The following is a 26,997-nucleotide window of genomic DNA, read 5'->3' as shown; positions in this document are numbered from 1 at the left end:
AGTGCTACAGTGATGATGCCAATGTACTCCAGTTTGGCAGAGAGAAAATAACTATGAATACTTTCTAACAGGATGCAATTAATTTTTCAACATTGGAGTAGCAGTGTAAAGCTTTTGTGTCATCGAAATAACAGTCAAATTGAGCACTGGTGATGCTCATTGCTTCCAGAACCTAGGCTTTTAGCAGGCTGTGCTGCACCAAGACAAAAGAATTGCTCTGGACAGCTGGAAGAAAGGCTGAGGGTGCTGTTCCAAATTTCAGTTGTAATGAAAGGGTCTTTTTTGGCACTAAATACAGATTTCTGACAATGTACTAGATTTCAAAATCGTTGCTTCTAAATGCAAAGATTATATAATTTGGACTTGAATAAGCTCAATCATTTTTTTGGTTATTATAATGCTTTTTTATTCAGTATTATCTGCTAAACAGCATAACCAAATAGCCTGATAATGCAGGCTCCTAATGATGGTGTTGAAATACTTCTGCAGCACTGTAACACTCCTCCTTCAGTACAGGCGGCTGCACAGCATACGCTGAGCTGTTGATACACATATGACTTCTGTGCTGGTATTTCCTCCTGACCACTGCTTTCCCAACCTTTTAGCCTGGTCAGTGTTGCACTCATAACCCTTTCCCATGTGTGGCTTTTCTGCACAATGTGCTTTTTGTTGCTGTGGCCCTGCTGAAAGACCTTAGAGGGGCCGTCTCACTCTGGCAGTGATTAACCTGATGGCTGCCTTATGGCTGCTAATGGAAGACCAGTGCTTGTGGTTTTTATTGCCTTGGAGTTAAGCCCTGTGAACTACCTGTGTTTTAACACCTCTGTGTCACTGAATCAGCCTTCTATGTTTCCTCCATGATACTTTCTGGATTTCCTTTAGTCTGTTTTTCCCTTCACTATCTTCCTTTATACCCCTTCTGTAAGCTGTAGCACTGCTGCAGCAGTGTTTGCCCCTTGATGGGAACAGGGGAGAGCCAAGCCCTTGGTTGGTACAAGCTGGCAGAAAGCTCCATTTGAGTTCAAGCTGGCTCAGTAAATGTAAAATGTGGCTTAACTGAGAGATTCCAGGGTGTTCTGGTTTGCACTTGAAGGATGAGATTCGTTTTCAGTACTGCAGGGAATTATTTGGATGTTAGAGATGCTTCCTTTCGTTTCAGAAGCAGAGCTGACCTGGTGGGCTTTGTCTTTATGGAGGACACAAGAGCTTGGGCCTGGTGTTCCAGCTTTTTTCAATAGCCTTCCTATTCAATATTAATCTTCCCTACATTTCCTTTGAATAGGCAGATTGAAATGTTGGTGTTTTCCTGTTCTGGTATGAGAAGTCATTTCCTCCATATGACATTTAAAATGCCTGCTTTGAGTAACACACAAGCCTCTTTTTTGGATCAGGGCTGGTATGTCTCTTGCAAGTTTCCTCTCAGAAATAAGGGGGGTGGGGGATGAATTTGGCTCTTGCATCTGAAACAAATTAAAGCTTCATTTTTTCCAGTGCTATTCACTTGTTTAGGGTGTCTCCCATGAAACAACTGCCAGCACTCAACACTCTGTTGTGGACAGAAAGTTTCCTGATGGTCATTTTATGCTCTCCAGAGTTTCCTTTCATTATAGAAACTCTGTTGTTTGCTGATATGATAAGTAAATGAAAATGCAAGGTTACTTCACCTTTATCACAGAGCACCATTAATTCATATTTAGTAAATCCTGGTGTTTAACAGTGGTTACATGGATTGTATGATAACAGAAACGTAACTGCCATGTTTCCTGTCATTCACTTACAACTGTAGGCTTGACTAACTCACATAAGGCACTTCTGGAGAGCTGGAGCAGAAAGCTTGCTTGACAACAGTCACAGTTGCTGTTTGCAAAAAAAGACCAGAAGTGTCCGATTATAGAGATCAGGTGAATCCTTCAGTAATCATCTGCATGCAAAGCACTTCAACGAGATGTACTGCAGTAGGTCTGACAGTAGCATTTTATATTTACAGCTCTCAGACTGCATGTCAGCTGCAGGATACCATTTGCTTTCACGGCTTGTATGCTGTACATACCACTCTACTGTAGTCTTGCAATAAAGCAAGTATGTATACCTGATATTTTCACCATGGGTGAAAATAGCTTTTTGCAGGAAAGTGTTCATGTTTCTAACGTCAAGGAAATTGTTTGCAATGTGTCTGTCTTGCATTTGCTGTAGCTTGGGTAACAGTGGACACCTGCAAATCAGGATATAAAGGTTTGCTTATCCTTTTTCCTCTTGTTTGATATTCTCAGTTAATCAAAACTGATTAAGAAAATGGTGTCTAAGAGTATGGTATAATCCAGTTTCTATACTGATTTAGAGCACAGGACTTGATTGTGCTAGCAGCTGTACAAGGTGGATTCTGAGCACCACTGGAAACATAATAGATGGCTACAGACCAGTAGGAGAATAAGGATTATTATGACAGTACTGCTCAGTGTGATGGCAGACTTACTCTGTCAGTGCTCTAACTGTTGCCAGATGACTTTCAGCCATCGCTGCATATACAAAACTTGAAGGATGGTGGATGTTTGTGGGGATATGGCTCCAGGTTATGAAGGGTACAACAGAAATAGCTCTGAGACGTGGCAACTGGTATCATAGACCAAATCAAAGATGGGAGCTGACCTGGTAGTTGACCAAGATGACAGGTAGGATGGAGATCTCCCAAAGAGTTTCAGCTCATTGGTCAAGAAATAACTTGACCAATCTGTTGCATGAAATTATTCTGTCCCAGGTGCAGGACTATCAAACTGGATGGGATTACTGGATACTGGGAAGAAGCAGCAACTGATGGTAAGACAAGAGGAGTAGGTGGCCTTGGTAGGGACTTGAGTTTCCCAGAGACAAGGAAAATGACATTTAGCATCCTCGAAACCAAGGAAAGAGGGACTGTAACTTTAGTGGTGGCAGCCTGAGAGTGCTAGCTGTGTAGATCGAGGATCATTTCCAGCCTGGCTCTGAGAATAATCAACAGATGGGACAAATCAGTGACATAGTCATGTGGACAGAAGATGGCAGGGAGAGGTCAAACAACCAAAGGAGTCAAGAATGGAAACAAAATGTAGTTGATGTGAACAATGCTAAGACAGGTGCTATGCCAATATGAGCTTGCAGAGAAATGAGCACGTGGATGAGCATTCCTTGGGAAGAGACTGTGCTCTGCTATTTGCTCTGTTATTAAAGGAGTGGAGTGTGGAGCAGTACTGCTGTTGCAGCTGGAATGAGTCACCTTTTGATAAGCAAGTGCCTGGACAGCCTTTATTCCACGTGACTGACTGTGAGCAACTTCCACCCTGGTACCCTATGGAGGTGCTCTGAAGTGTCATTGCTACTTTTGCAGGAGCTATAGTAGAGACATAAGCTTGGATTGCTTCTCCCTAAGCTTCTTCCTAATTTTGGATAATGTTACCATTTGATCTTGTGTAATCTGGAAAAAAATAAGGGTTTTTAAGCATCTATCTCCATGTATGATTATACAAACATGTATATGTATATATTGTGTGTATATACACCTCTTATGTACGTTCCAGCTAGTGTATATTATGTATAGATGTATATAAAAAAAAAACACACCTTAATATCTTCAGCTGGAACCTCTTAGGAGTGAAAATGACTGCCCTCCTTTCTCCTGTGTTTAAGTGCCTTGTGCTCCAGCAGGGACTGGATGATGGAAAGGATGGTGTGTGTGCTGTGCCTGCAGCCAGACATGTGCTTTGCTGTTGATGAGGGCACAGAAACTGAGCAGAGAAGGGTGAAATGTGCAGAATGGAGGGAGGGGAGGGAGTATTAGTTTAGTCTGATGGCACTAGCTTGTGACAGGGAGTGCTAGATCCAGTGTTATCAAAGGGCCATGATCACAGCATCACAGCTTTTCCTTAGGCACTACTCTGACCAGGAAGAAATTGGGGTCCTTGGGGATTGCTTTACTTTTAACTGAGAAACCTGTCTTTTCTGGAGATGGAGACACCTGTCAGAGAACCTGCTATAATACTACACTTAATAAAATACAGCTGATAAATCCCAGGGAAAGCCAATTTGAATACAGTCTTTTAGTAGGCCTCTGGCACTGGAAAAATATTGCATTTGGCTTTTTCTAGTGTATGTGCTGTGTTTTTTCTTTTTAAGAGCATTTCTTCTGGAAATGTTTACCAGCTTCCTTCCTTAGCAGAAATGCTGAGGACTTAGAATGTGGAAGAAATCCTGCCAGGATAGTGTCTCCCTTTCTGATGAGGATTTGGGATATGTTTTTCACAGCTCATATGCCTTCTTTCATTTCCAGACTTCTCATACATTTCTGCTAATGTAATCCTGAACTAAGATTTCCTCTTCTGAGAAGCTTGCTGATAGGTAAACAGAGCAGTACAGTACAGGGGAGAGCTGTTTTGCAGCGATAGTCCCAGAGGAAACTTTTGACCACCCCTAGTCTAGTATTTGATTAAATGCTGCATGGCAAACATTCCTGACCGATGTGCATATAAACAGAGAACAGAATTTTCTTTATCTATGATGCTTTTCATATTTGAGGCAACACACAGCTTGCATAAATGTTAATGTGAAAAATATGGCTACTATAAAGCAATTTCTCAAGGGGCATTACATCCTCTACAGTGGCACACATACTGGCTGTCAGCGAGTGGTTTTGAAGACTTGAAAACAAGAAGGCAATTTAAAATTTGGGTTGGCACCCCTTTGGATCCTATGTGAGTGGTGTACCTGCTGAAACCAGAGCTCAGTATGAAGGAACTACCATACAATTTCCTATTTGTACTATAAAAGAAGTGATGAACTGAAACAACTTTGCAGGGAAGTACACAAAATGGTACCTTGAGAACCATGTGAAGCATCATTTGCAGGCCATTCTTGCCTGGATATTTCCCAGCAATGTTGGAAGCAGATAAATTGAAGAGGTTGGCTCCTGTTTCTGTGCAGATGGCATCGACCAGCATTTTCTTTCCAACACCAGCGGGTCCAGCCAGTAATAAGGCTTTCACCAAAGGAGCCTTCTCATGAACTGTTTGGGAACCTGTAAAAAGTCATATGGCACTATTATTGCTTTCATTTAAGTCTGCCATAAAGGTAATGGAATGATTCTACTTTTTTGTTCACAGTAAATATTTTATAATGCGAATTCATTGTTTCATTAATGTAGCACAAGTGCTCTGGTGTTAACTTGTATATAACTAGAGCTGTGGCCCCTTCAGCTAACATCCCTGTTTGCAGCAAAAGCCAGCCATCCTTACTTGTACCTTTGGATAGGCAAATGTTAGCTCTAAATCTACATGGGTTAAAAGAACGCTACTTTGCTGGCAGATTTCTGAGATAAGAGCACTGAAATGACACTGTATGTGGATGTGTACAGACAAGCCTGGTGCTCTGCACAGGGTCACTTGCTTTCAGTTACACCGCAGTTGTTACCTAACTCCATCAGCTGTCAGACAGACATATAATTAGATATACCTGTGGCTTTACGTTTGGCATTTGTTGTCAGAGCAAGTCTTCACTTTCTGCAATTGGCCTTGGGCGTAGATTCCTGCTGCACATAGGACTAGCAGAATTCCTTCCTGCTGTCTGAAACGACACTTTCCAGCTCCCCCAGTTTTAGAGAAAACAAACTAATGGGACTATCTGTTACAGCTGCGTTTGTCAGTGATTTTGAAACCAGATGTTACCATGTATTTTACTTTCTCTCCTCTGCCTTCTGTCTGCGCCTCCATTTTTGGACAATTTTTCCTCTTAAATGTTGTTACTGTTCAGTGAGTACTGAAGACTGACCATTTGTCACTTAGGCTAGCTCTACTTCAAAATCCTTCACTGCTGATATCCTTTCTAAGCACTGCTGCTGTGTGGTGTCAGCTCATCTGCAGAGGAGCAAGTGCTATTCCCCAGCTGGAGTATGGCAGCTGCACGTGGCAGAGCAGGTAAAACATATCTGCTGGGAGAAAGAGGATCTTTTCCTGTTCCCTTAATTTTATTTGGGTGAGCAAATGCCAGGACTGCTCTGCTGGCAATGAGTGCTCAGGATTTTGAAATCTGTTTCAATAGCTGCTCCAGGTAAATTCATTCTGGGTTGTAAGAAATCTGCTCCATCACCTGGGAAAGCTTAGTGGAAATGCCTGTGTTGTGAAAACAGCCATAGAGAGGGATTTAGGTGGTTGATGGTGATACCTTGTCTTCCCTGCAGCTCTGTCATTGCATCATTTAGGTACTTTACAGCAATGTTATAGTAAAGCCCTGATGAAACTCCAGAGGTGGAAGCAAGCAGGAAATATGAAATGCTTCATCCATACCCACACCACAGCAAAATTACTGTCTTGATGTTAAAAAAAAAAATAAAAAAATAAAAAATCCTGTTGGTAGTGGTGATTGTTATAAAGTCAGTTTTGAAATGGTGTGTGTGCATCCACTTCTGAAGGCTTCTGATGTCTCCCAAAGTATGGGATTAGTGGGGGAAACCAGCTCCAAAGGTGTTGGTGTGCTTCTGAAGGAGATTCACCTGGAAAAGTCCCCCACGTATGTGAAGGTAAGGAGGAACTCTCAACTTTAAGAACTTTAAAATTAAAGAAGGGGATGGGAATAAGGGGGCAGCTAGGTAAGAGCAGTGTTTAACAATAAATCCAATTAGGCTGCATATCTGTGTCCTAATGGTTTAATGTTCCAAATAAATGGCAATGAACTGAGAGTTGAGATGAATGCCATTATTTCAGCACTGTGCAGGATGTAGTGAAGTTGTCAGCCACCCAGCGTTTATTAATATTTGGTTTTGTACCAATCTATGACTATTATACATAGATTTATTATGAGGGGTGCAGCAGACTCCTCTGTGGTTAAAGATGAAGTATCTTATCATAGAATCATAGAATATCCCGAGTTGGAAGGGACCCATAAGGATCATCAAGTCCAACTCCTGGCACCACACAGGTCTGTCCAAAAGTTTAGACCATGTGGCTAAGTGCACAGTCCAAACGCTTCTTAAGCTCTAACAGGCTTGGTGCAGTGACTACTTCCCTGGGGAGCCTATTCCAGTGTGTGACAACTGTCTTCCACAATTATTTCTACTTTCAGCTGCTCATAACTTTCTCAGTGCAATTAAAGCTGTGACTTTCCTTACCATCAGACGAAAATTGAGGAAACTTTTACTTCTACACATATACAATCATATAATTAACTAGTTTTGAGACTAAGTAAAATGTCATCATAATATATTGCACTAAAGGTGAAACCACTCCTGTGACTTTTTTTGACTCAGGCACTATTTTTTTTTTTCTCAAGGCATTTTTCAAATTGCTATTGCAAATATGCTCTAACTACTCTGGGGTTTCTTCTCTTTAGATTTTTTTGACAATTTAATAAATAGTGGAACACTTAAAGACTCTTTCCTCCTGCCTTGGGAGTGTCTTAGGGCTTGATTTCACTAGATTAGATGGTGTTAAACATAACCTTGGAGTTACCTGATAGGTGAAGTACTACACTGAATCAGTGCAGAATGGGATAACTGCTGACTCTTGCAGCTGACTGTGGTCAAGCTTATGGCCAACCCCTGAGGGCTTACCCAAAACCAAAAGAAAATTTGGGATGGGAAGAATCTCACTGATGTTGATAGCAGGGTGCTGCTAGCATCACGTTTGTTAACCTGGCTCTTCAGGTGGGAATACCTGAGGAGAGCCCCAGAGTCTGTCCTGAACAGCCTGAGCACTTCTTTTTGGAAAGTGTGTGTCAGGAGGAGAAGGCTCTGTCACTTGATGCATTCCCCAGAAGGGGAGGCTAGGAATGTTAGCTGTTTTGCCCTGTAGAGGGGATGAGCAGAAAGTGACACAGCCTGGGGGACAATATGCCTAGTTAAAATCTCCCTCAAAATCAAATCACAAATGGAAAATGATGCAAGTGAAGTATGAGTAGAGGCCCTTGAGACAGGCACTTCTTGCAATCAGTAGAGCTTGGCTTAATGCCATTCCCAAGTAAAATATGGGGTAGGTTTTACATTAAAAGCAAACAACCCAGCACAGCTTTGTTAGATATTGCTTAAGTCTGGCATTAAAACTGCAAGGGCATTTAAGTGTTCTTTCTGATGTCCAAAATGTATTCAGACTAATTCCTTAAGTGATTGCATTGTTTAGTGCTGAGTAACATTAGCCAGCTTGTAAAAGGTAAATTGCAACCTTAGCCCTTCCCTTAACTTGATTAATTTTGATCACTGGAGCTTGTTTTAGCTATTATCTTTCCCAAGTGATTTCCTTTTATGTGCTGCCATTCACAAACTGTTAACATGCGAGCAGAGATGGTATGGAAATGCAATACCTGACAATAGCATGTGCAAGCTCCTTTATGCACTATTAAAATGATACGGTCTTCACTTGGAATGCTTAATTGAAAAACAATTATACTGCAAAATGCTTTAGATTACGATTAATCAAGCCCTGTCAAAGCCAGTAAAAATGCATGTTAGTGACAGGAAGCAAAACCACTGTATTCTGCCCTCCAGTAATTTTTGCTGTGCTCTTACCTAATGGCAATATCCCATACAGCGCTATTAGCTGCCTGACATCTGCAAGAGAGGGCACCGGCTCTGTATCTACCTGACGAAGTGTAGTCCCCAGATAGCTGTACTCGCCTGTAGGGAGGAAGCATGGGCTTAATAAATGTGACACTGCATTGTTATAAAATGCATAACTCAAGTAATGAAAAACTACTACGGAATACCAATACAGCATGCTCTCAGCAAATCCTGCCCTGTCAAGGGACAGGGACTTGAACAGGGCAATATCGTTGTGGAATGTGGCCCCAAGAAATCTGAAAGGTGAACTGAAAAAAGGAAAATGACATTAAACACACTCGACTTTCCCTGCTAACCAGATTGTGGAAGGCATTCAGTCAGTCTCAAATAACCTTTTAAAGAAACTTTATGGAAAAGAATCATTAGTAGCACCATAAATCACACTGCTGGCAAAGGATTTCTAGATTTGGGATTTTGCAGGGCTGGAATCCCAGTGAACCACACTCTATCAAAAGGATTTCAAAAAGGGGGAAAAGATATTTTAACAAGCTTTTCCCCGGGCTGCGTCACATCTCAGTTTCTCACTATGTGAGACATTTAAGGCTTCACCTAATTTGGTGGGGATCTCACTTTGCTGTTCACCTTTTTTGTTCAAAAAACAAAACAAAAAACAAAACAAAACAAAAAAACCCCAAGGAAATGGAAAATCACTAATATGAACTCAAGTGATCTAATCTTGCCTCAGCTCTTGTTACAGAGCCATAATCACATTGCTGGACCTGTCAAAATCCATACAGAAGATGTTAGAAACCAAAGAGCCAAAAGGATGGGCCTCAAGCAACAAAACTTGTTGTGACAACATGGTGGTTACTTTTAGCATAGATTACACGTCATTATGGTGAATATTGGTGAAAAATAATAGTATACTGCCTTTTATAGGAGACGAAAAGGGAAAGCACTAGAGGTAAATCAGCAGTGGCAAGTGCAAAAGTGGAGCTGTGATTTGGGGCAAAAGGTAGAGGCGCCTTGGTGCAACTGCACCCTCCCCTTTGAAGAATAAAATTCATTTCAGGTTTTATCCTTTATTTAAGGAGAAATCAAAAGAACTGGATAGGAATTAATCTTCACAGATTTAATTAGAAGGCATCAAAGGGTTTAATTGCAACTGAACATAAATCACAGTGGATATTCTCTGACTAATTTAGATAAGGTCACCAAGAAAATTAGTTCAGTGATGTCAGTTTGTCATAGAGAGGGACATTTTGGTGCTTTTTACTTGCTGTGTAGCACAATTCTACTCTTTGTCCTTTTCTCAGGAACTGGGAGGGAGTGACCTTCCTTATGCTTCAGTCCTGTAAGAGCAGAACAGTTGAGGACCTATTTATCTAGAGGCTTTGACTGTCCCTTTGCAATTTTAAAGGGAGGCTTTTGATATTTAAAAAAGCTAGCTCCAAAACCCAGGCCAGCTTTAAATACCTTCTGTATCTTCTGGCAGCTTAAGCATGCCTGATTTTGGTGTGGGGAGCAGCTAGGTTGGCAGCCTGTGCTGCTTCTTGCTGCCTGGTGTGCTAATGCCTGTGCTGTGACATGCAGGGGACCTGTCCTGGGGGTAGGCAGCGATGTGGACATCACTTTTATGCCCAAGATCATCTGCTGCTGGGAGGTGAGTGTTGCCAATGAAACTTGGAGCAGCCCTTGTGTTGCTCTATGTGTTGCTGCAGAGGAGCTAAGGCTTCAAACCTCAGGCTCAAGGGAAGATGGCCCAAGGACATCAAACCTGCTTCCAGGTTTGATGTTACCAGCTGTAAATCATTATCCACTGGCTAGGACGTGCTTTCAAAACATCTGCAGCAGGGAATGTCTGGCCAGAAGTGACCTTGAGAAGGACGGATAGTACTGGTTGGGTGAATGAAGGAATAATGAAAAGCTTCCATTACAGTGCTTCATGCTTTTTAATGAGCATAAAATAGAATACCTATTAATTCAGCCATCAACAGAATGGGCAAAGACCCTAAAGGCAGCAATTGTTGCTTCTAAGAGTTTATATAAATATGGAACTTAGAAGTGATATGCGAGAATGCAGCTTTTCTGGCTCACATACATGCTGTACTAACAGCCAGTGGCTTTGTAGCTTCTGGATGTCTGCAAATTCAAATAATAATGATCTTTGACACAACTGAGGTTGCGGTGATCTTACTACATACCACCAAATGCTTTTGGAGATTGTGGCAGACTCCCTGTGAAGCCTGAAAGTGGGTTTTATAGCTCTGTGGAGAACATGGGCTGATGTTACCTGCAGCTGCAGGCAGACACAAGTGGGGCAAGAGGGTTTTGAAATGCAGAATGAGGCAGAGATGCATTTCATTCAAATCAAGGCCCAGACATGTCTCAAAGCACTGCTCAAGGTTGAGGGGTGTTCAGGGAGGTCAAGGTAAGGGGTGAATTTTCTCTGCTGATTGAGCAGATAGTAAGGACATGATTTTTGCTGCTCTCTGGGAAATACTCAAGATGAATTATGACCCCCAGCTTATTATACTTGTGGTGTCTTGGTGCCTGACCAGTGCTCCTTAAAGGATGTCCTATTACACTGCCGAGTTGCTTGTGACATCCAGAAACATTCAAGGCCTCCAGGTGCTAGTGTTTGGGGCAAAGTACCAGCTCTGCAAACAGGCCCTGGCTTCAGAAGCAGAAGTGAAAGGTACAAAGCACCCCTAAGAAACAGACTTGATTTGCATACGTGCCTTTAGATATTCATGTTGGAAAGTCCTGAAAGTGTAATTACTCTTGAACTCATTCTTGACTGGAAATAGGGGTTAGTGAACCTTGAAAGGCTTGAGATTTGGTTAGGTTAAACACCATGTTAGCTGTAAAAGGTGTACTTTACCTACGTAATCGGAGAGATACACTGTCTTGGGTTTTATTAGTACTCCTTCTTCCACTAGTTCCCTGTACAGAGAATTGATGGTCCTATGGACAAGAAACATCACTCAGAAATCCCAGGGAATTGTAAATGAAAGCTCAGTCCTTCAGTAAGTGAGCTAGCCTCAGAGTTATTTATGCTTCTGCAGCTTTATAAATGAATTTCGTAGCTCAGAGGTTGAGGTGATTAGCTTCATTGATATGAAATCAATAAGTACAGTTTCCTGTGTTATGGCAAGGATTCTTTTACTACCTCACGCACTGCATGGCTCTGTCTCACACCAATTCCGTTACCCATTTCCAGGTGATGCAAGATCAGTTATGACTTGTGTAATAGACTCATTCATTAATATCAATTACTGAGAAATTATTTTTAAATTATACAATAATAGCAATCCTAACACTACTATACCTATTCACTTAGCTCTCCAATTAGTAGTAATTCATTAATTCTTCTGGGAATTTATTCTGTTTGCAATAGCCTCGCTTCATCAAGAACATACTGTGAATGATTTGGCTGGAGCAACCAGTGGTCCATCAGCTGCTGTGGTTGTGTGATGGCCAGAGGAAGACTGGGAGAAAAACATAGTGGAAACCGTGGCATAGCTTGTTCAGGGGAAAGGTTTTTTCCTGTTTCTATTAGTGGTTGGCAATAGCTCCTCAGTTACTGAGGATTACACTTACATTTGTATCTGTTTTTCTATTGGTGTGGATGTTCTCCTCAGTCTCTTTTGGAGATCCAAATATTAATTTCAGTGACATTCTTTGGCACTAGGTTACACAGACTGATACTGTTTCAAGGATGCCACAAAATGAATAAGCTTGTGTGTAGTTCTTGTTATAATGTTAGTGTAAACAGCACTGGTCTGAGCCTTTCTAGATGTTTTACCATTTGTGCACTTTTCACATCTTCTCCCTTCAATATCTGAGCATTTTTTTCTGCCACCTATCTTATTCTGCCACCTACCTTAATTGGGACACTTTGGTATCGCTACAATAAAATTATTTAACAGAAGCTCTCAGCTGGCTAATAAAACTATATATATAGTCTGAGGTCTGCAGTCTTTTTCCACTTGAGCTGGGAAGTTTTGTGTTTATGCAGTGTTAGTGGTACAATTAATACAGGAATAGTAATAAGCAAATATGAAACTTAACATACCTTCAACATTGACTTTGCCACTCTGACTCTTTCTCTCATTCTGAGATTTTTATGTTGTGTGCATCATAAAAACAAGCAGAAGGTAGAATGGGACTAACCTGGCAGTTCTGTTGGGAGCATGACTACTTTTCCTGTCATTGTTTTTACTGTGTAAGCTTAATGATGCGTGCCCTGAGTCTCCTCCAAGTATGTGTGATGCGATCAGTCTCTGACTAAAGCCCCTGCGCCTCTCCACTGTGCCAAAACTGAGATGAACCTGAACTTCTCTTGGCTATTTCTGGAATACTTCCTCCTTTCCTGCTCAGCAGGGGAGAGCAGAATATGGACCCCAAATGCCACAGAAACTGATTAAAAGCCAACGACTAAAGAGCATGCATTCTTAAATGGTTGTATGTTGTGTTAAGCTGACACACAAGAAGCAGGTATGCGCAAGAGTAGTTTTAAAAACACAGACTATACACATACTTGTTAGGCTTTGGCACTGTTCTTGTATGATAGGTCATGCTCTGCTACAATCCATGACATGTTTATTTTAAATATTTGCTTGGAGAGATTTTTCATTGTAAAGCAGGTAAAGAGATTATTGATTGTGTAGTGCTAGCACCCGAATGATCTAGTCCAGGTCTTGCTGTGCATTGTACAAATGGATTTAGGGGTGAATCCCATCTGCTGATTCCTGCAGTGGCTGTTTGTCTTCATTCTGTTCTCCAGCCCTGCTCCCTTGGGAGCTCAGGATGCTCCTGGCCTGCACTGCTACGGAGTCAGCAGGTCCCAGCAAATGGTATCTCTGTAGGTGTATTATGTGCACAGGTGAAAAATGGCTGGGTTATCAATGAATGCATCACAAGATCACTGAAAATGTACTGTCAAAAGAACAAAGCCTCTCAAATCCTCCAAGTAAAATAAGGTTGTTTAAAAGAGTAAGGGTATGTAAGAGGTTGTCAGGTCTGCCCGAACTTATTGGTAAGTAACTGATTTATATGATACGCGCTTTACCTCAGACATGATGGGTGATTTATAGAGTACAGGGGCCTGTCTGCAGCCTCCCTTACCAGTTTTCAGCTGAGATGGAAAAATCTGCTGGTAAACAAAACTGTCAGGTGCCTCTGTACCTGCCACCACTGGGATCAAAAAGAGGCAAATAGGGTCCATATTCTGCCTGAATGTTACATATGCTTAGCTTTAAAAACTGGAATTAACCTCACTGAAGTTAATGGAGACTGGCTCTAGTGGTGTACTTTTGCAGAACAGGGTCTGTGCTGTGCACCATTAAAGCAGTGTTTTGTCACCCTGTTATTTGTGACCCTATGTGGTGGTGTTCCTAGGGAATGCAAAAGTTTAATGTCTGTACTTCAAGGTTGTGATAGATATTTATCATCTAGGCTTCTCCATGGAAGTTTATAGATGTTATTAAACAGATTTTATTTATTGTGGGGCTCCTGATGCTGGTTATTGCAGGAGGACCATCTCAGCATTGCTGCAGCTAAAATCTGAAGGGGTAGGCAGTGCAAAGAAGATACAATCTATCATTGAATCTCAGGTAAAGAGGTCTTATCTTTACCTGTCAGGAGTCAGATCTTCTTCCAGCTCAGATATTTTCTTCCCTGCTGTCTTTTTTTTCTGAAGACCACAAAAACAGGCAGGAGTTAGTGGCCTTAGTACAGTTATATATCTGAACCTACTGAAGCAACATGAGAACCAGAACAACATTTGGTGTTGGAATGTGGCCCTCATCACTGAGGAACCCAAAGGAAAAATCATATCCTTGAATGCCTTTAGTTGAGGAAGTCATGCCCCTATTTATAAAAGCACAGGAGATGTTCTAATTTGTAAGCCTGTCACCAAGGCATGGGAGAGGTGAAGCAACTCTGGCTTTGACAGGGCTGAGGATCTGTGTCCAACCTGTGAACCCCATATACACCCTGCAGCAGGTGCTGTTGAACCGGATTCTGCACACTCACCCCAAGAGAACTCCTCTCTTGCTTTTTCTGGAGCGCAACTTTGTAGCTGAGCAAGTATAGCCCTTACCTGAGAGGTATGGGGTAAGGGGTGTGGGGTCCCAATTGCTGCTCCAGAGTCTGTTCAAGCTTTATGTTGTGTTTAAATATGTATGCAGAAGCCTTACTTAGGTCATGCAGGCTGCTTACAGCTGGACCCAGACCTGAAATCAACTCTCCTGACTCTCCAGTTAGCTTCCTAGCCATTAGATATTCTGTCTTCACTTTCTTAATGCCTTGGGGAAGGAGCTTGAAAAGGCCAGAAAAACATGACCTGCTCTTCTCTTGATACTTTCACCATACTTCTACTATGGGGAGATTTTGTCTTGGGTTTCCTTATATGTTGGGGAAAAACAAAACCACCACGGAAAACAAAGTTAAGATGTGAATCAGTCACATCAGGCCCCTCAATTAATTACAGCTAACAGGACATAACTATGGTTAGGGATAATTAGCAGAGGAGAAAGCATCATTAATCCATGCACCATATGTTAGTGCCCAACACCGGTGTCCACACTTCAGTTCTGCAAAGCACTTTGGTATGACTTCAGGAGAACTCCTTACACAGTAATACTTCGGCACTATGGGACTTCTTCAATGGCTTAAATTTAGGCATGTGCTTAAATGCTTAGTTGATCAAGACAGCTTATTCTTTCCAAAAGTTTATGTTCAACTTTCCTGGGAATAGTCATTTCTTTTCTTTCTTAATGAATACTTCTGCAGAGCTCTAGAGGCTACTCTGTAGAAAGAACACTTCTAGCCACTCATACGAAAAATGCTGTTTTTTCCTAGAATAGGTCAGCAACATTAAAAAATGTACCACTTATAAATTTTCAAGGACAGTTGCAGACTAAATAACCTATGGTTCAATCACCTGTAACTATCGACAATGCAATGAAGATAATCTAGATGAAAATGCAAACTAAATGCAGAGCTATATGGATAAGCTAACTGGGGAAAAACCATATTTTAAAGTTTTGGATTAGAATAATGCAAACAACTCCATTTCTGCAGAATGACACTTTGGGTTTCTTTACGTAAATAATCTTGGTAGCAAATATTCCTCAAAATGTGCAAATGTTTTCTTCTAAAGAAAAATATGAAGAACAAAACATATACCATGCTGTTTTAACAACTGAGGAAATGCTGAGGCTGTCAGTGGTCTTTCTGCAGTGTTTCTCCAGCTTTGTCTCTTTAACCTTTCTTCCAACAAGACAGGAATTGTATATCATAGGGTCTGACTGGGAAGAAAAGCTAATTTCTACCTATGTAAAGACACTAAGCATATGCTGAATTTATTGGCCAACTGGTATTGTCCTCAAGGCAGCTTTACCAATAAAGTAACTCAAGCAAAATAAAAATGTACTATGCAGGGGAAAAATGTGTTTTCCTAATTACATCAGCATTTACAGGAAATTTGGCAAACACTGAGATGCGATAAGGGGAAATATTAATTGTAGACAATGGCTTTCCTCCAAAATGTCTTACTGGGAACTGCTTTTATTTGGAAAATGATAATGTTTAATGAATGTGAACATGCACATCGTTTATAATGGAAATCTCCTTGTTTCCATCTCTGAGATGTCAGTCTAATTCCTGGTTAGCCATCCATTTACAGTTATTTTCTGCTTTGATACATCACTGTGTAGTGAACTGCGTTAGTTATTAGTTGGAAGCTGACAGAAGACTGTCTTCTGTGCTCAGTGTAGTATCTTGTCTTACTGGGTGGGCTCATCAAAATGTCTTGAGTAGCTCAGAGGTTGCTATGTGAAAACATGTGAGGAAAAATAATGAAAAGAAAATACTCCCTTCATTTAAGGGAAGTGAGTGTCCAAGTCTACCAAGTGTTTGAGTGTCTTCCTTGGATCACATGTGATGCTTGGAGGGTAGGTTGAGCAAATGCAGCCATACTGGGAGAAGCAGGAGGCAAAGATGTTGTTTCCTCAGAGCTGGTGGTGGGAAGTGTTCATCCCACATCCACGCTGCACTGTGTGAGCATCTGCTCTTGGTTAAGTCTTTTCTTGCCATGCCAAGGCTATTGATATTTGAGCAGCTCCTGGTACTTGTACTGAAAAGTCCTTAGACCAAGACGTTCCCATTCACTGTCAGGACCTGGCTAAAAGATGGCTGTGGCTTGTGATCCCTGTTGGATTTAACCACAATATCCACAGAGGTTGCAGCCCCCACAGCTACCTGAGGGCTCTGGTTGTTATTCTCTTTCTCACTAGAGAAAATCCAACAGGGGTCATGAACCACCGTCTGCAAAACCAGCCTTTCTTCAACTCTGACCCAGCCTGCGTTCTGGCCTTATTCACTGTGGCTTTGCTCCTATCAAGTCTTTAGATGAGTGTTAAAACTCCTTCCATATGTGTCGCTGTAGTTCATCTCTTCTGGGTTGCTTTGCTTATGCCTGGCTGCATCAAAAATGGATATCCAAATCTGGGTGGAGATGCTAGCAATGCCTGTTTCAGCAACTTACTTAGGTTCCCATGTCCCACTCTTTGTCCAGAGTTCTGGCCATGCTTTTAGTGTATGTGTGGGTGTATTTACTCACAATGGGTTGCTTTACCTACAGTTGGATCAGAGGCAAATCTTTAGAGGACCAGAGCAGGAAAAGCAACACAATAGGCTAGATAAAAAGCATTCTGATAAGCACTCAATGTAATTTCCAGGTCAGAAACTGCAGAAAGCTGATCTGTAATTTCCTATATTGGGTGCAAAGCCAATGTAAAGACACCAGGTCTGCAATGGTATATTTGGCCACAGGTTATCAGGAGAAATGCTTTCAGCTGCTAAACCTTCTGGGTGTTGTGGTTAGGTACATGGCATCCATCTATAGAATACACATTTGTAGAGCTGCTTGGTCGTGTTGAGTCACTCAAATCAGAAGCTTGGGCTGTCAGCAGAAAGGGGTGGACTGCAAAGAACAAGATTTCAACTAGAAAAGTTCATGCTGGTGCAAGAATGCCGCTAACTCAAAAAAACTCCATTGCTTCTGAAAATACTAGCCATGGTGCTCTCTAACACACTCCTCTAGGTTGGCTGGGGACTTAAGCCTTCCTAGATATCAGTGCCATGTTTCCTTTCAAATTTTTCCTCAACCTGCCTTTACACAGGTGCTTACAACCCCAGCCTGCTGATCCACAGTTTGGCAGACAAGCTGGCACTGTGTATCATGAAGAAAAAGGCAACTGGCAGCTGAGCTGAACCATTTTCCTTTGTTTCTGTTACATATTTATTCCCTCTCCTTTGATTGTCTTCAGATCAGGAGTCATCTGGAGAGCTTTCTACTCAGCCCCCAGCACAGAGTGTCTCTGGCTGAACGAGGAGGACACTTGTGCTCCTTACCCAATCAATACTGGACCATAATGACAATTAATAGTTGGCAGGGTGAGATGCTTCCAACATGGGTAGAGTCTGTACCTCAAATTATAGTGGTGTGGTTTGTTGCAGATCAGGTGCAATCTAATTCGTTCAGATATTTCCAGACCAGCCTAATGGTCTGGAGACCCATTCATAATGAGCAGAGCAATTTGCCTTTCCACCCAAGCTTATTCTTCCACAGAGGTTGGGGCTTTTTATCTTCAGGAGCAGTAAGAGTAACTCTTGACAGGGTTAAGTGTCCACTTTTAAGTGGTATTTGAAGGTTTGGGAGTCAGTGATAAAATTCAGCTAGGAAGTATAGTGCATAGAAATAAGGAGTGGCCTAGGGGTATGCCTGGAGCTGTTAAATTCTGTTTGTCTATGAGCTGAGCCATCTGAAATGCTGGCTGTGAGGGTGCAATTAGCTTCCTGATACTTTTCCTTTGGAGTCCAATTTCAAAATGCTCTTGTTGGATTTTCCCCAAAAGGGACTTCCAAACAGGTTCTGAAGCTCAAATTCCTGTAAATCAGGCAGATTTTTTAATATGGACTTGACAGATTTTTTGAAGTTGTAAACTACTTATCCAAAGGTGCTTTTGAAAAGGAAGAGGACATCTGCCCTGGATGCTCCTGGGTAGTGACTGTTCCCTGACAACAAAAAAACCTAGTTCTACTCTTCGCAGGAAGACACCACAGTAGATGAAATCTCACTCCAGATGTGTCCATGGATATGATGAAAATCCAAAACCATTGTTATTTCACATTGTGTAGCTCAGAAGAAGGATGTATGGGACCCAGGATGTGGTAACGTAAGCCTTGGAAAAAAGGATTTTTGCTAAATAACAAGTTAATAAGCTTTTTCCATTTTTTCCCAGTTCATATTATCCTTGTTATTTAGGCCAGACTGCTGGTTTATGGACTGAGACATTTATGTAAATACTAATTCGAAAAAGCCTTTGCCAGTGCTGATTGGAATTTTCAAATAGTTTTGCACAGGGAAGACATTTTGAACTGGATACCTCCTTACATTCCCCACCCCTAAAATAGAACTGATATTTTTCAGAGAAAACCTTTTGGGAACTGGTTATTATTTAATTAGTACTATTTTTCCCTCTCCCTCATTCTCTCAGGCCACTGGCACAACATGGGAAAACAACAGTTAAATAAACTCTCACCATCCAAAATTATTCCAACGCTATATTGAAGAAAAACTGACGTAAAGCTTTAAAATTGCAATGTGATGTTTTGAAGCAGAATTTCAACCAGTTGATCTGAAGTGGCCAAACGTGTCTACCCAGAACAACTTACAGAAGATTGTTGCAATACTTTGTCTGCATATCTTAAGCCTCACTATTTTTGAAACAGATTTAGAAATCCAATCAGTATCAGTTTTCAGAGTTGCTCCAGTCTTTCATTATTAAATTGCCCTTACGCCTTTGTCAGGTGAAAGAGCATTTTTAAAGATAATTTGAGTAGAAGTACTGCAAAATCAAATATTTGCACGCTAAAAGGATTATAGAAATAGAATACAACACAAGATTAGGGTTGGCTATTTGCCCTGAGCCTTTTAAGTGGAACTGCTGATTGAATAATAGGGTCTGTAAGCTTTGAGTTATTTTGTACTGACATGATCTATAGTTTAAATGCTTGGGTGAGGAATTCAGGGAACCGTGGGCTGTGGAATTTTGCATATGGTAATGCTGTGAAACTAGATGTGAACGTGACATGTGGGCAGCACATTAAAATAATGTATGTCTTTAACCTGTTTGATATGCTTAAATAAACTTGGCTTAATCACAAATTCCCAAACCCTTCAATAGTAAGTAGTAACATAATTAAGGTACACCTGGCTGGATATCATCTACATGTTATACATAAATGAAAGGTTTTACCAAGGCACTTAATTTTTTTGATGTACATTTTCAAGACAAATCACGAAGTCCTCACTTAGAAGGAAAGGAGCAGCTGGGAAACTTACTGGCACCCAGGTCCGTGCCCTCCTTGGAAGACTATCAATCTGAGCCAGTCACCTTAAGAAAGAGAGGGACTGCTGAAACATCCCTATTGTTTCTCTGGCCCAAAGGATTTCAAAAAGGTGTGTATCCTTGAAAGTCTGATCTATCTTGTAATGGTTTATCTTTGGAATAGTTCAGCTTGTCCCAAGGAATATTTATAAAGGTTAATCAATAATAGTTAAGAGACAAGGCCCTGAAACTGGGGTTTGCACTGAATACCACTGTATCTGTGTAGAGAATTGAGATTTACTCTGAATTTTCACAACTTGCTGCTCTTACCTTTTCGCTTTTTCTTCCTTTTTTCTGCTTGCCACTCTTCTCTCCATCCACAGCCAGTTTGAGATTCTCTAGTTTCTGTTGCATCAATTCATCAACCTGTCCAGACATACAACGTTGAATCTTTAAGTCTTCTGTTTTGCCACCACACCACAGACAAATGCTTGTTCAGCCAAACAAGCATTAAAGCAGAGAACAGATAGTAGGGAGTCTGGAAGGAGGTAAGGTCTATGCCAGGGCCAGTTCTTACAGCTGTAGAGAAATATACACAGGCAATGCACGTTATTAGTGTCCTCTTACTATTGTAAGCTCACCTGCACTCTGATCTCTTCCTCCACTTCTTCCCGTTTCTCTTCTTTGATCAGCTCCAGGTCGTGATCCTGGAGGAAATCCCATCCCTCGTCTCTGTTCTGCCAAACGGCTGTTATCCAAAAGAAAGAAGAAAGGGGAAAAAAGTTATAGAAGCCATCGATTTCTCCAACTGCTTCTGGAGGCACAAAATAAAAAAAGCTAGTCGTAGGCTGCTTTTATTAAATTATTAGCTGTATGAAAGTAGCAAACTCTAGGGACCCTTACCAAGTTCAGAGCCCTGTTGTGCTAGGATCTGCAAATCTTGAGGTTAACTTCTTTTTGCCTTGGGCTGTAAATTGGTATTGGATTTCAGGAGGATAATAATGGGATATTGAAGTTGTCATTTTCTGGTTGTAAAGCTGAATGCCTGGAGTGTTGCTCACCTTCAAGAGCAGGTAGTACAGTAGCAGCTTAACCATATCGTGTCTGATCTTAGCATCTCTTGTCTCTGCTTACCAACATCGTGTTTAAATCTTTACCGTTAAAGAGTTGCAAAGACAGCTCCTGTCCTGAGGAGTATGCTTTCTACATATCTCTTGGCTGGCATAATGCAGGCTTGGAGACCAAAGTGAGGTGTAATCTAAAGCAGGAAGTTTTCCCTGTTCTTTCCTGGTCTGTTATCTGGTGCTCAGTGAAAGAGGACTTTCAGCTGCAGCAAGCATTTATAGTAATTCCCATGAAGCTGAAATATGGGCCAGGAGCACTGGAATAGGTATAAAAGCCTGCCCTGAGAACAACAGAAAGGGGAGTGAGAGGGGACAGCAAGTCTGACAGCAATAAACTGCATCCAACCCCTGAGTGGCATAGAGCCACAGTTCTAGGGAGTTTTAAGCTTGATGCACTAATTAAAGGGCAGCTGAAGTCCTTCTGCAAAAGAGATGAGACTCAACTGATGGAGCTCCTTCGTTTCTCAGTGCTGTGCAAGCCATATGTATTAAGGAGACCAAACTCAAGGAACCAAGCAAACTGATCAAAAAAATCCTATTTACAATAAAGTAGCTAATGATGCTGAGGTGCAGTTCTTTATTTTTGTTGATGCAACTGTCATTTGCTCTTTCTAAAGAACTAAATGATGTCTGACAAGCTCTGTGCATATCTGAATCCTCTGCTATTAGCAGAAGGTACCTTTTTAATGGAAACGCCTCCCCTTTTTCTACATTTTTTGAGCTAATTTAAAGGAGGACAATTCATATCTTTAATTTCCTTGCATTTCAAGCTCTGACAGTATCTCTATAAATGACAGCTAATCTCCAGCAGCATGTGTTAATTCAATTTCCAGATGATTTAAAATGACAACTCTCTACTTGAAGACAGGCTCGTTTATGAATCTGTTTTGCACAGGGAACTCTTTCCTGTACCTACTGCCATTTCTAAGGCACTATAAATTCAGAAATGTTTTCACAGTACCCATAGGAGATCGTTCAGGTTTTAGTTCAGTTAATATAATACTGTCTGCTATTTCCATCCTCTACGAATTTTCAGAGTCCAATTATGTGCAGAGTATTTGTGACTTTACACAAGGGGAATAGTTTTTGCAGGTGAGTAGTCTTAATTTCATAACAAAAAATGGTAGAGATGGAGAAGGACAGTGGATTTTGGGGAATGAAGAAAAACTCCAAGGTATAGACGTTAATTTCTTTCAATTACTCATGGGTCATCAGATGGCATGACAGATGTCACATAATATTTCAAGAAAGAAAGCTGATTTGCCCTAGTTGCATGGTACCTCCTCCAGGGTTATCAGTTTGGAATTCCAGCCTTGGGGAAAGGGTGTATAACTCCTCTGTAATGTGAATTTTTAAACAGTTTCTTGACTGGGTCAACAGGTTGCAAGTGCTATGTTTTCATAGAGGAGTACTAGGTTTTAGGTATTTATCTTTCATGGAGGGATCATAAATTTTTATTGTTTTTTCATAATTGTTTATTATCATTTTGTAAATCAATTAGCAGTTAATATCCACTGCAGGCAAAGCAGTAACAGTCCTCACACAGCTTAGACAGTTGCCTTTGATATTACCTGGCACTGAGTTCTGAGTGCTATATTAGACACTAGGTTAGAGGTCTCTAATTTTAGAAAAGAGATAAATAACTCATAGGTGTTAGGTGCTATGTTGTTCCTTCATAGATCAACAAAACATTTCAAAGTTATTTTTAAAGCCAGGTCAGAAGGCTAAGGATGTTGTTTTCACTGGCCAGTCAAAAGAGCCTGGTATTTTGTTACAGATGGGTCGTGCAGCTATGGGAGCTATTTTTGTGTGTGCACTGCAATTTATATTGCCTCTTCTAAAATAGAGCATGCTTAACTTTGGATTATTTTATATGCATAACTCTGGAGCTCAGGACTCAAAAGGCAGCCAGTGCACTAATGTGATTGTTAACATCACTTCAGCAGCATTAGCTTTCCTCTGCAGACTAGCAGGTAATTCTAATATCTCTGAATTTCAAAGCAGCTTGTGACTGATAATTGAAGTACTTTTTATCTGAAGTACGAACCTTTTCTTCTTAACATGACTACTTTCAACCCCCTGACAAAAGGGTTTGAATCTTTTGATACAAGGCAAAATACACAATATCATCCCACCTTAAAATTTGGATCAGTACTGAAGTTGAACTCTAGTTCCAACTGAAATATCCCCTGCGACACTAACCAAGCCAAATATCAACTGGCTACCTGTAAAATGGGGAAAATAGCACTTTGTTGCCTTACAGCACTGTGTACTGCAAAAACAAAACCCAGGAAGACTGAGGTAGTGATTCAGGCTACTTACACTTATTCCACATACTCTTGCTATTCCAGTATATAAGTGGTGTATAAGTAAGCCTGCAGAGAAATTGGCTGTTTCCAACAACAGTATATAAAATAAGTGTTTTAGATAGGGCTTGGCAAATGTAGTTTAGCAACTAGTAAAACTGCCAAATACAGTTTTGGGAGAGCAAAAGTGTTCGTGAATTCCAGTGAGGTTTATTTAAGTAGTTCTAATGTGGGGTGGGGGCAGGATTGGTATGGAAAAGTCTGTAAGTGAAATGCTTAGATCTTAGTGAAAACGGATCTACATCTTTTACAATGTTTAAGTAACCCAAGAACAAATCAACCAGTTTCAGGGGATGGGAAGACTTTCTAATTGTGAGAGTTGGGGGAGAGGTGACAAAATGAAAACGTTCACTGTTTGAACAGCTTTCACTTAGTAGACTGCAGCCACATTCATAAGGGCCTTTAATTCCATTGTAGGCACCTAATATAAATCTTAATCAAGCTCCCTTACTTCAATGATGCTTTCAAGATTTATGCAGTAATAAGTTTGAACTTCTGCGCAAATTGTAAGAATAGCTCAATTACTATCACATAAGAATAGAAAAATGTTTCCAATGTAGAAAGATCAAACTCAAACCTTTTTGTAAACAACTCTGCTACTGAAATGAAAGCAGGCTAAAATTAAAAATGTAAGAAATTGCTTATGCTGTTCCTATCAGATGTTCTAGACTTCTGGGTGCCTTGTAAAACTGAACCTCATCCACGACTAAATTCAATTTTTTGAACAACCACTAGGTAGTATTGTGATAAAGTGGTGATAACTGTGTGGTTAGGCACAATAAAAGCACGAAGTGCTGCTGAATGAGGAAGGAGACTGCTGCGTAGAGGAATTAACAGCTCCTTACTAAAAATAACTGTGGTGTTGGATAGACTTAGATTATTAGAAGAAAAAAAGAGGCTTAACTGGACAGCTATAGGTTCTTACTGTACATAAGACAACTGCAGTTATTCTTTGAAGCTTGCATGAGGAGCTCTTTCCACTCTGAGGAGTTCTGGTTGTGCCCTGCAGACAATGGTTCCTTGTATGCTGTTAGAGGATATGCTGTTAGAGGTACAGGTGTCAACTCTGGTGGGATGGGCTGGAGACGAGCACTGGTGTCCTAACACAAAAGGATGGTGCCTGTGCCTGACCTACCTGAGTGCATTATTGCATTGTATTAGCAAGTGCTGTCAGTACGTCATGGGATGATGGAGGTATTCACACCAACTGGCTTTACATATCCAATGTAGGTGCCTGAATGGGAATGTAGATTCTATAGACAGATAATGAGCTGTTGAGTTGTCCCTGGGAGGCTTTGTGAGATGTATAGGAAAACAACACCTCCCAGTTCAGCACTCCTCTTCATGCCAAAAAGTTGGCCAGCATGAGTAACCCCAAAATGTGTTACATGCTTTGAGCTCTGCAAGGATATATCTTGATAGGGATGACAGTATATGAAATGGTATTCAGTTACAGTCTGGGTGACAAACATGTCCCTGTCTTCTCATAAGCCCCCTGACTTGTTACTTAAGATAGTTGTGAAATTTGGGAGTATCCCTTCCTATCAAGCTAAATTATTAACGTCCCAGTGTTGGTGTTTTTATCCCTAACACTCACGTCCACTGTGCTGGAAAAGCACTATTTAAAGCCCATGTGTGAGGTCTTCCACAGCCTGGAGGAGAGTTATTAATAGGCACAAATACAAGGAGTTGGTGAATTCACAGTTCAGCATTGTACTAAATAGTGCTAGATGCTGCAAAGCCTCAGCAGGGGATCCAAGAAGCACTGGAAAGCATAGCTGCCCTATTGCCTACTCATCAGCAGGATGCTGGATAAGTGTATTTGCCAAACCTACTTAACAACGTAAAACCCTCCTGCCCTCTTGTTGCTACTTTGCAAAAGGTAGGGACTCTACCCTGCCTCTTGCAGCTCTTGGGACTAGCTGGATGGGAAACACGGGTCTTGCTATTGCAGGTTTTAGGTTGCAAGGTGACACCTGGTCCTGAGCATATAAAAAAGCACAAGTAATATTCTGGGCTAGTTAAGGAAAATAGTATAGATGAAATTGATCCTTATCTAAAATTCTTGTTAACTTCAGTGGGGTTCTGATGTAGCAGTCAAGAGTAAAGTTTGGCACTAAGACCTTTTCTTCAAGCATAATGCCCCTTTGATTTACAATGCAGAACAGAATCTGAACTGTTAGAAGCCAGAAGTCCGGCAAAACTGTGCTGGTGCATATTTAAAGTTGCTTGCTTTCTCTCCAGCCAACTCAAATCGGGCAGAACACTCTGCTAGTGATTTGTCAGAGGGAGGGAAATGAGTATTTTTCATATAAAGAACTCTTAGCAAGCCATAAACACTGTAGAGTGAGGAGAATAAAATATTTTTAATTGTGACAGGGCTTCAATTATACAACTCCTAGCTATCTGTTATATATTCGATCATATTTGGGAAGTTGCAAACAGTTGCAAACACTTTGAGGTATATTCTTACTTTAGCAGCATTTCTCATGCCTCTGCTCGAAAAGATTAAAACAAAGATAATTTGACTAGCTGTAGACTGTGTAGATGGTATCTATAGACACCTTCCATGAACGAGAGGCAGACAGGAGTTACAAGAGCATGAAAACACTGATGCTGAAGCCTTATCTATAGTACGGTGCTATTAAATCATTTGCTGTTCAGATGTAATTTTTATCACTCTTAGAAAATCTGTATGTACTTCTGGTTCTAGTTTGGCCACTGTCACTCAGACAGGAATGTACCATCCTTTGTGATTAGCACTATGATTTTGAGACTCCTGGGTACTTGCGGTACTGAGACTTCCTAAATACCATTTATCTAATGTCCTCATTTCTATAAAGTTACACAGTTTGGGCAGCTGTGCAGTTTGACCTTACAGGAATGACTTTCAGATTAAACTGAATTAGAAGAACATTCCAGCTGTAATTGTTATCTTTTTCTACTGACCTTTGTATTGACTGCTTCCTTCCTCCATTATTGAAAGGAAATTACTGGGAGCCATTTTCCAGCCCTCATCCTCTTCCTAGACTCGAGGGGGGTAAAAAGAAAAATCAGAATATTAATATGTAGGAACTTAGTGTGAAAAAGTCATAATTTTCATTTTTAATTGTTGCAATTTGAGGAATAAGACCATTTTATCACACTGTGATGAAATTTTTCATCAGCTACAGTTTTCCTAGCAGGCTATAAAGAAAGTTTATCCTCTTCAAAAAAAAAAAAAAAAAATTATGGTAGAGTGTCAGTTCATCAACTGACCTATTGAGGTCACAAGAATTATATTTAGGCTGGTTGGAATCTGTAATATAGGTAGCATACTTGCAAAACATGTAAATTAAATTATCTTGCTATTTTTTCAGTTATTCTTGGGTTGCACCCTCCGTGCACCAAAGGAATTCCCAACCTGTGGGTAATTCCAAGCTGTCGAAACTTCATTTTAATCTGTTATTAGAAAAATAATGAACTTGGTGTACTTTGTGAAACAAAATATTTTGTTTCCACTTCATCAAAACATATTGATGTTTTCCTATCTGAACTAAATGATATTGACATGTTCGTGAAATAGTTTAATTTCTTTGAACCAGTATTTCTAA

The 26,997-nt window shown here is 40.7% G+C and overlaps 1 protein-coding gene and 2 long non-coding RNA genes across 5 annotated transcripts in view; 2 read left to right on the top strand and 1 right to left on the bottom strand.

Annotated features, from left to right (window-relative positions):
• The window catches only part of IQCA1 (IQ motif containing with AAA domain 1), a 105,057-nt gene that overhangs the window by 14,727 nt on the left and 63,333 nt on the right, over positions 1 to 26,997 (bottom strand). For all 3 annotated transcript variants that reach the window (XM_040560940.1, XM_040560941.1, XM_040560942.1), the window contains exons 9-15: positions 26,354 to 26,429; positions 20,556 to 20,662; positions 20,245 to 20,340; positions 14,152 to 14,210; positions 11,397 to 11,479; positions 8,522 to 8,629; positions 4,845 to 5,044 (exon numbers count right to left, since the gene is read on the bottom strand). In XM_040560940.1, the coding sequence (XP_040416874.1) occupies positions 4,845 to 5,044; positions 8,522 to 8,629; positions 11,397 to 11,479; positions 14,152 to 14,210; positions 20,245 to 20,340; positions 20,556 to 20,662; positions 26,354 to 26,429 (729 nt within the window). The remainder of the gene's footprint in view (positions 1 to 4,844; positions 5,045 to 8,521; positions 8,630 to 11,396; positions 11,480 to 14,151; positions 14,211 to 20,244; positions 20,341 to 20,555; positions 20,663 to 26,353; positions 26,430 to 26,997) is intronic.
• On the top strand, positions 1,781 to 4,833 carry LOC121071982. The gene is made up of 3 exons (XR_005820911.1): positions 1,781 to 1,901; positions 1,988 to 2,079; positions 4,630 to 4,833. It is a non-coding gene; the product is annotated as an uncharacterized LOC121071982 (long non-coding RNA).
• LOC121071981 overlaps positions 19,876 to 26,997 on the top strand; it is a 33,321-nt gene continuing 26,199 nt past the window's right edge. The window contains exon 1 of the long non-coding RNA XR_005820910.1: positions 19,876 to 20,045. This is a non-coding gene — a long non-coding RNA (uncharacterized LOC121071981). The remainder of the gene's footprint in view (positions 20,046 to 26,997) is intronic.

Source organism: Cygnus olor, chromosome 6 (genome assembly GCF_009769625.2).
Source record: "Cygnus olor isolate bCygOlo1 chromosome 6, bCygOlo1.pri.v2, whole genome shotgun sequence".
NCBI lineage: Eukaryota > Metazoa > Chordata > Aves > Anseriformes > Anatidae > Cygnus > Cygnus olor.
The sequence above is the reverse complement of the archived record's forward strand: the minus strand, read 5'-3'. Positions and strand labels throughout refer to the sequence as shown.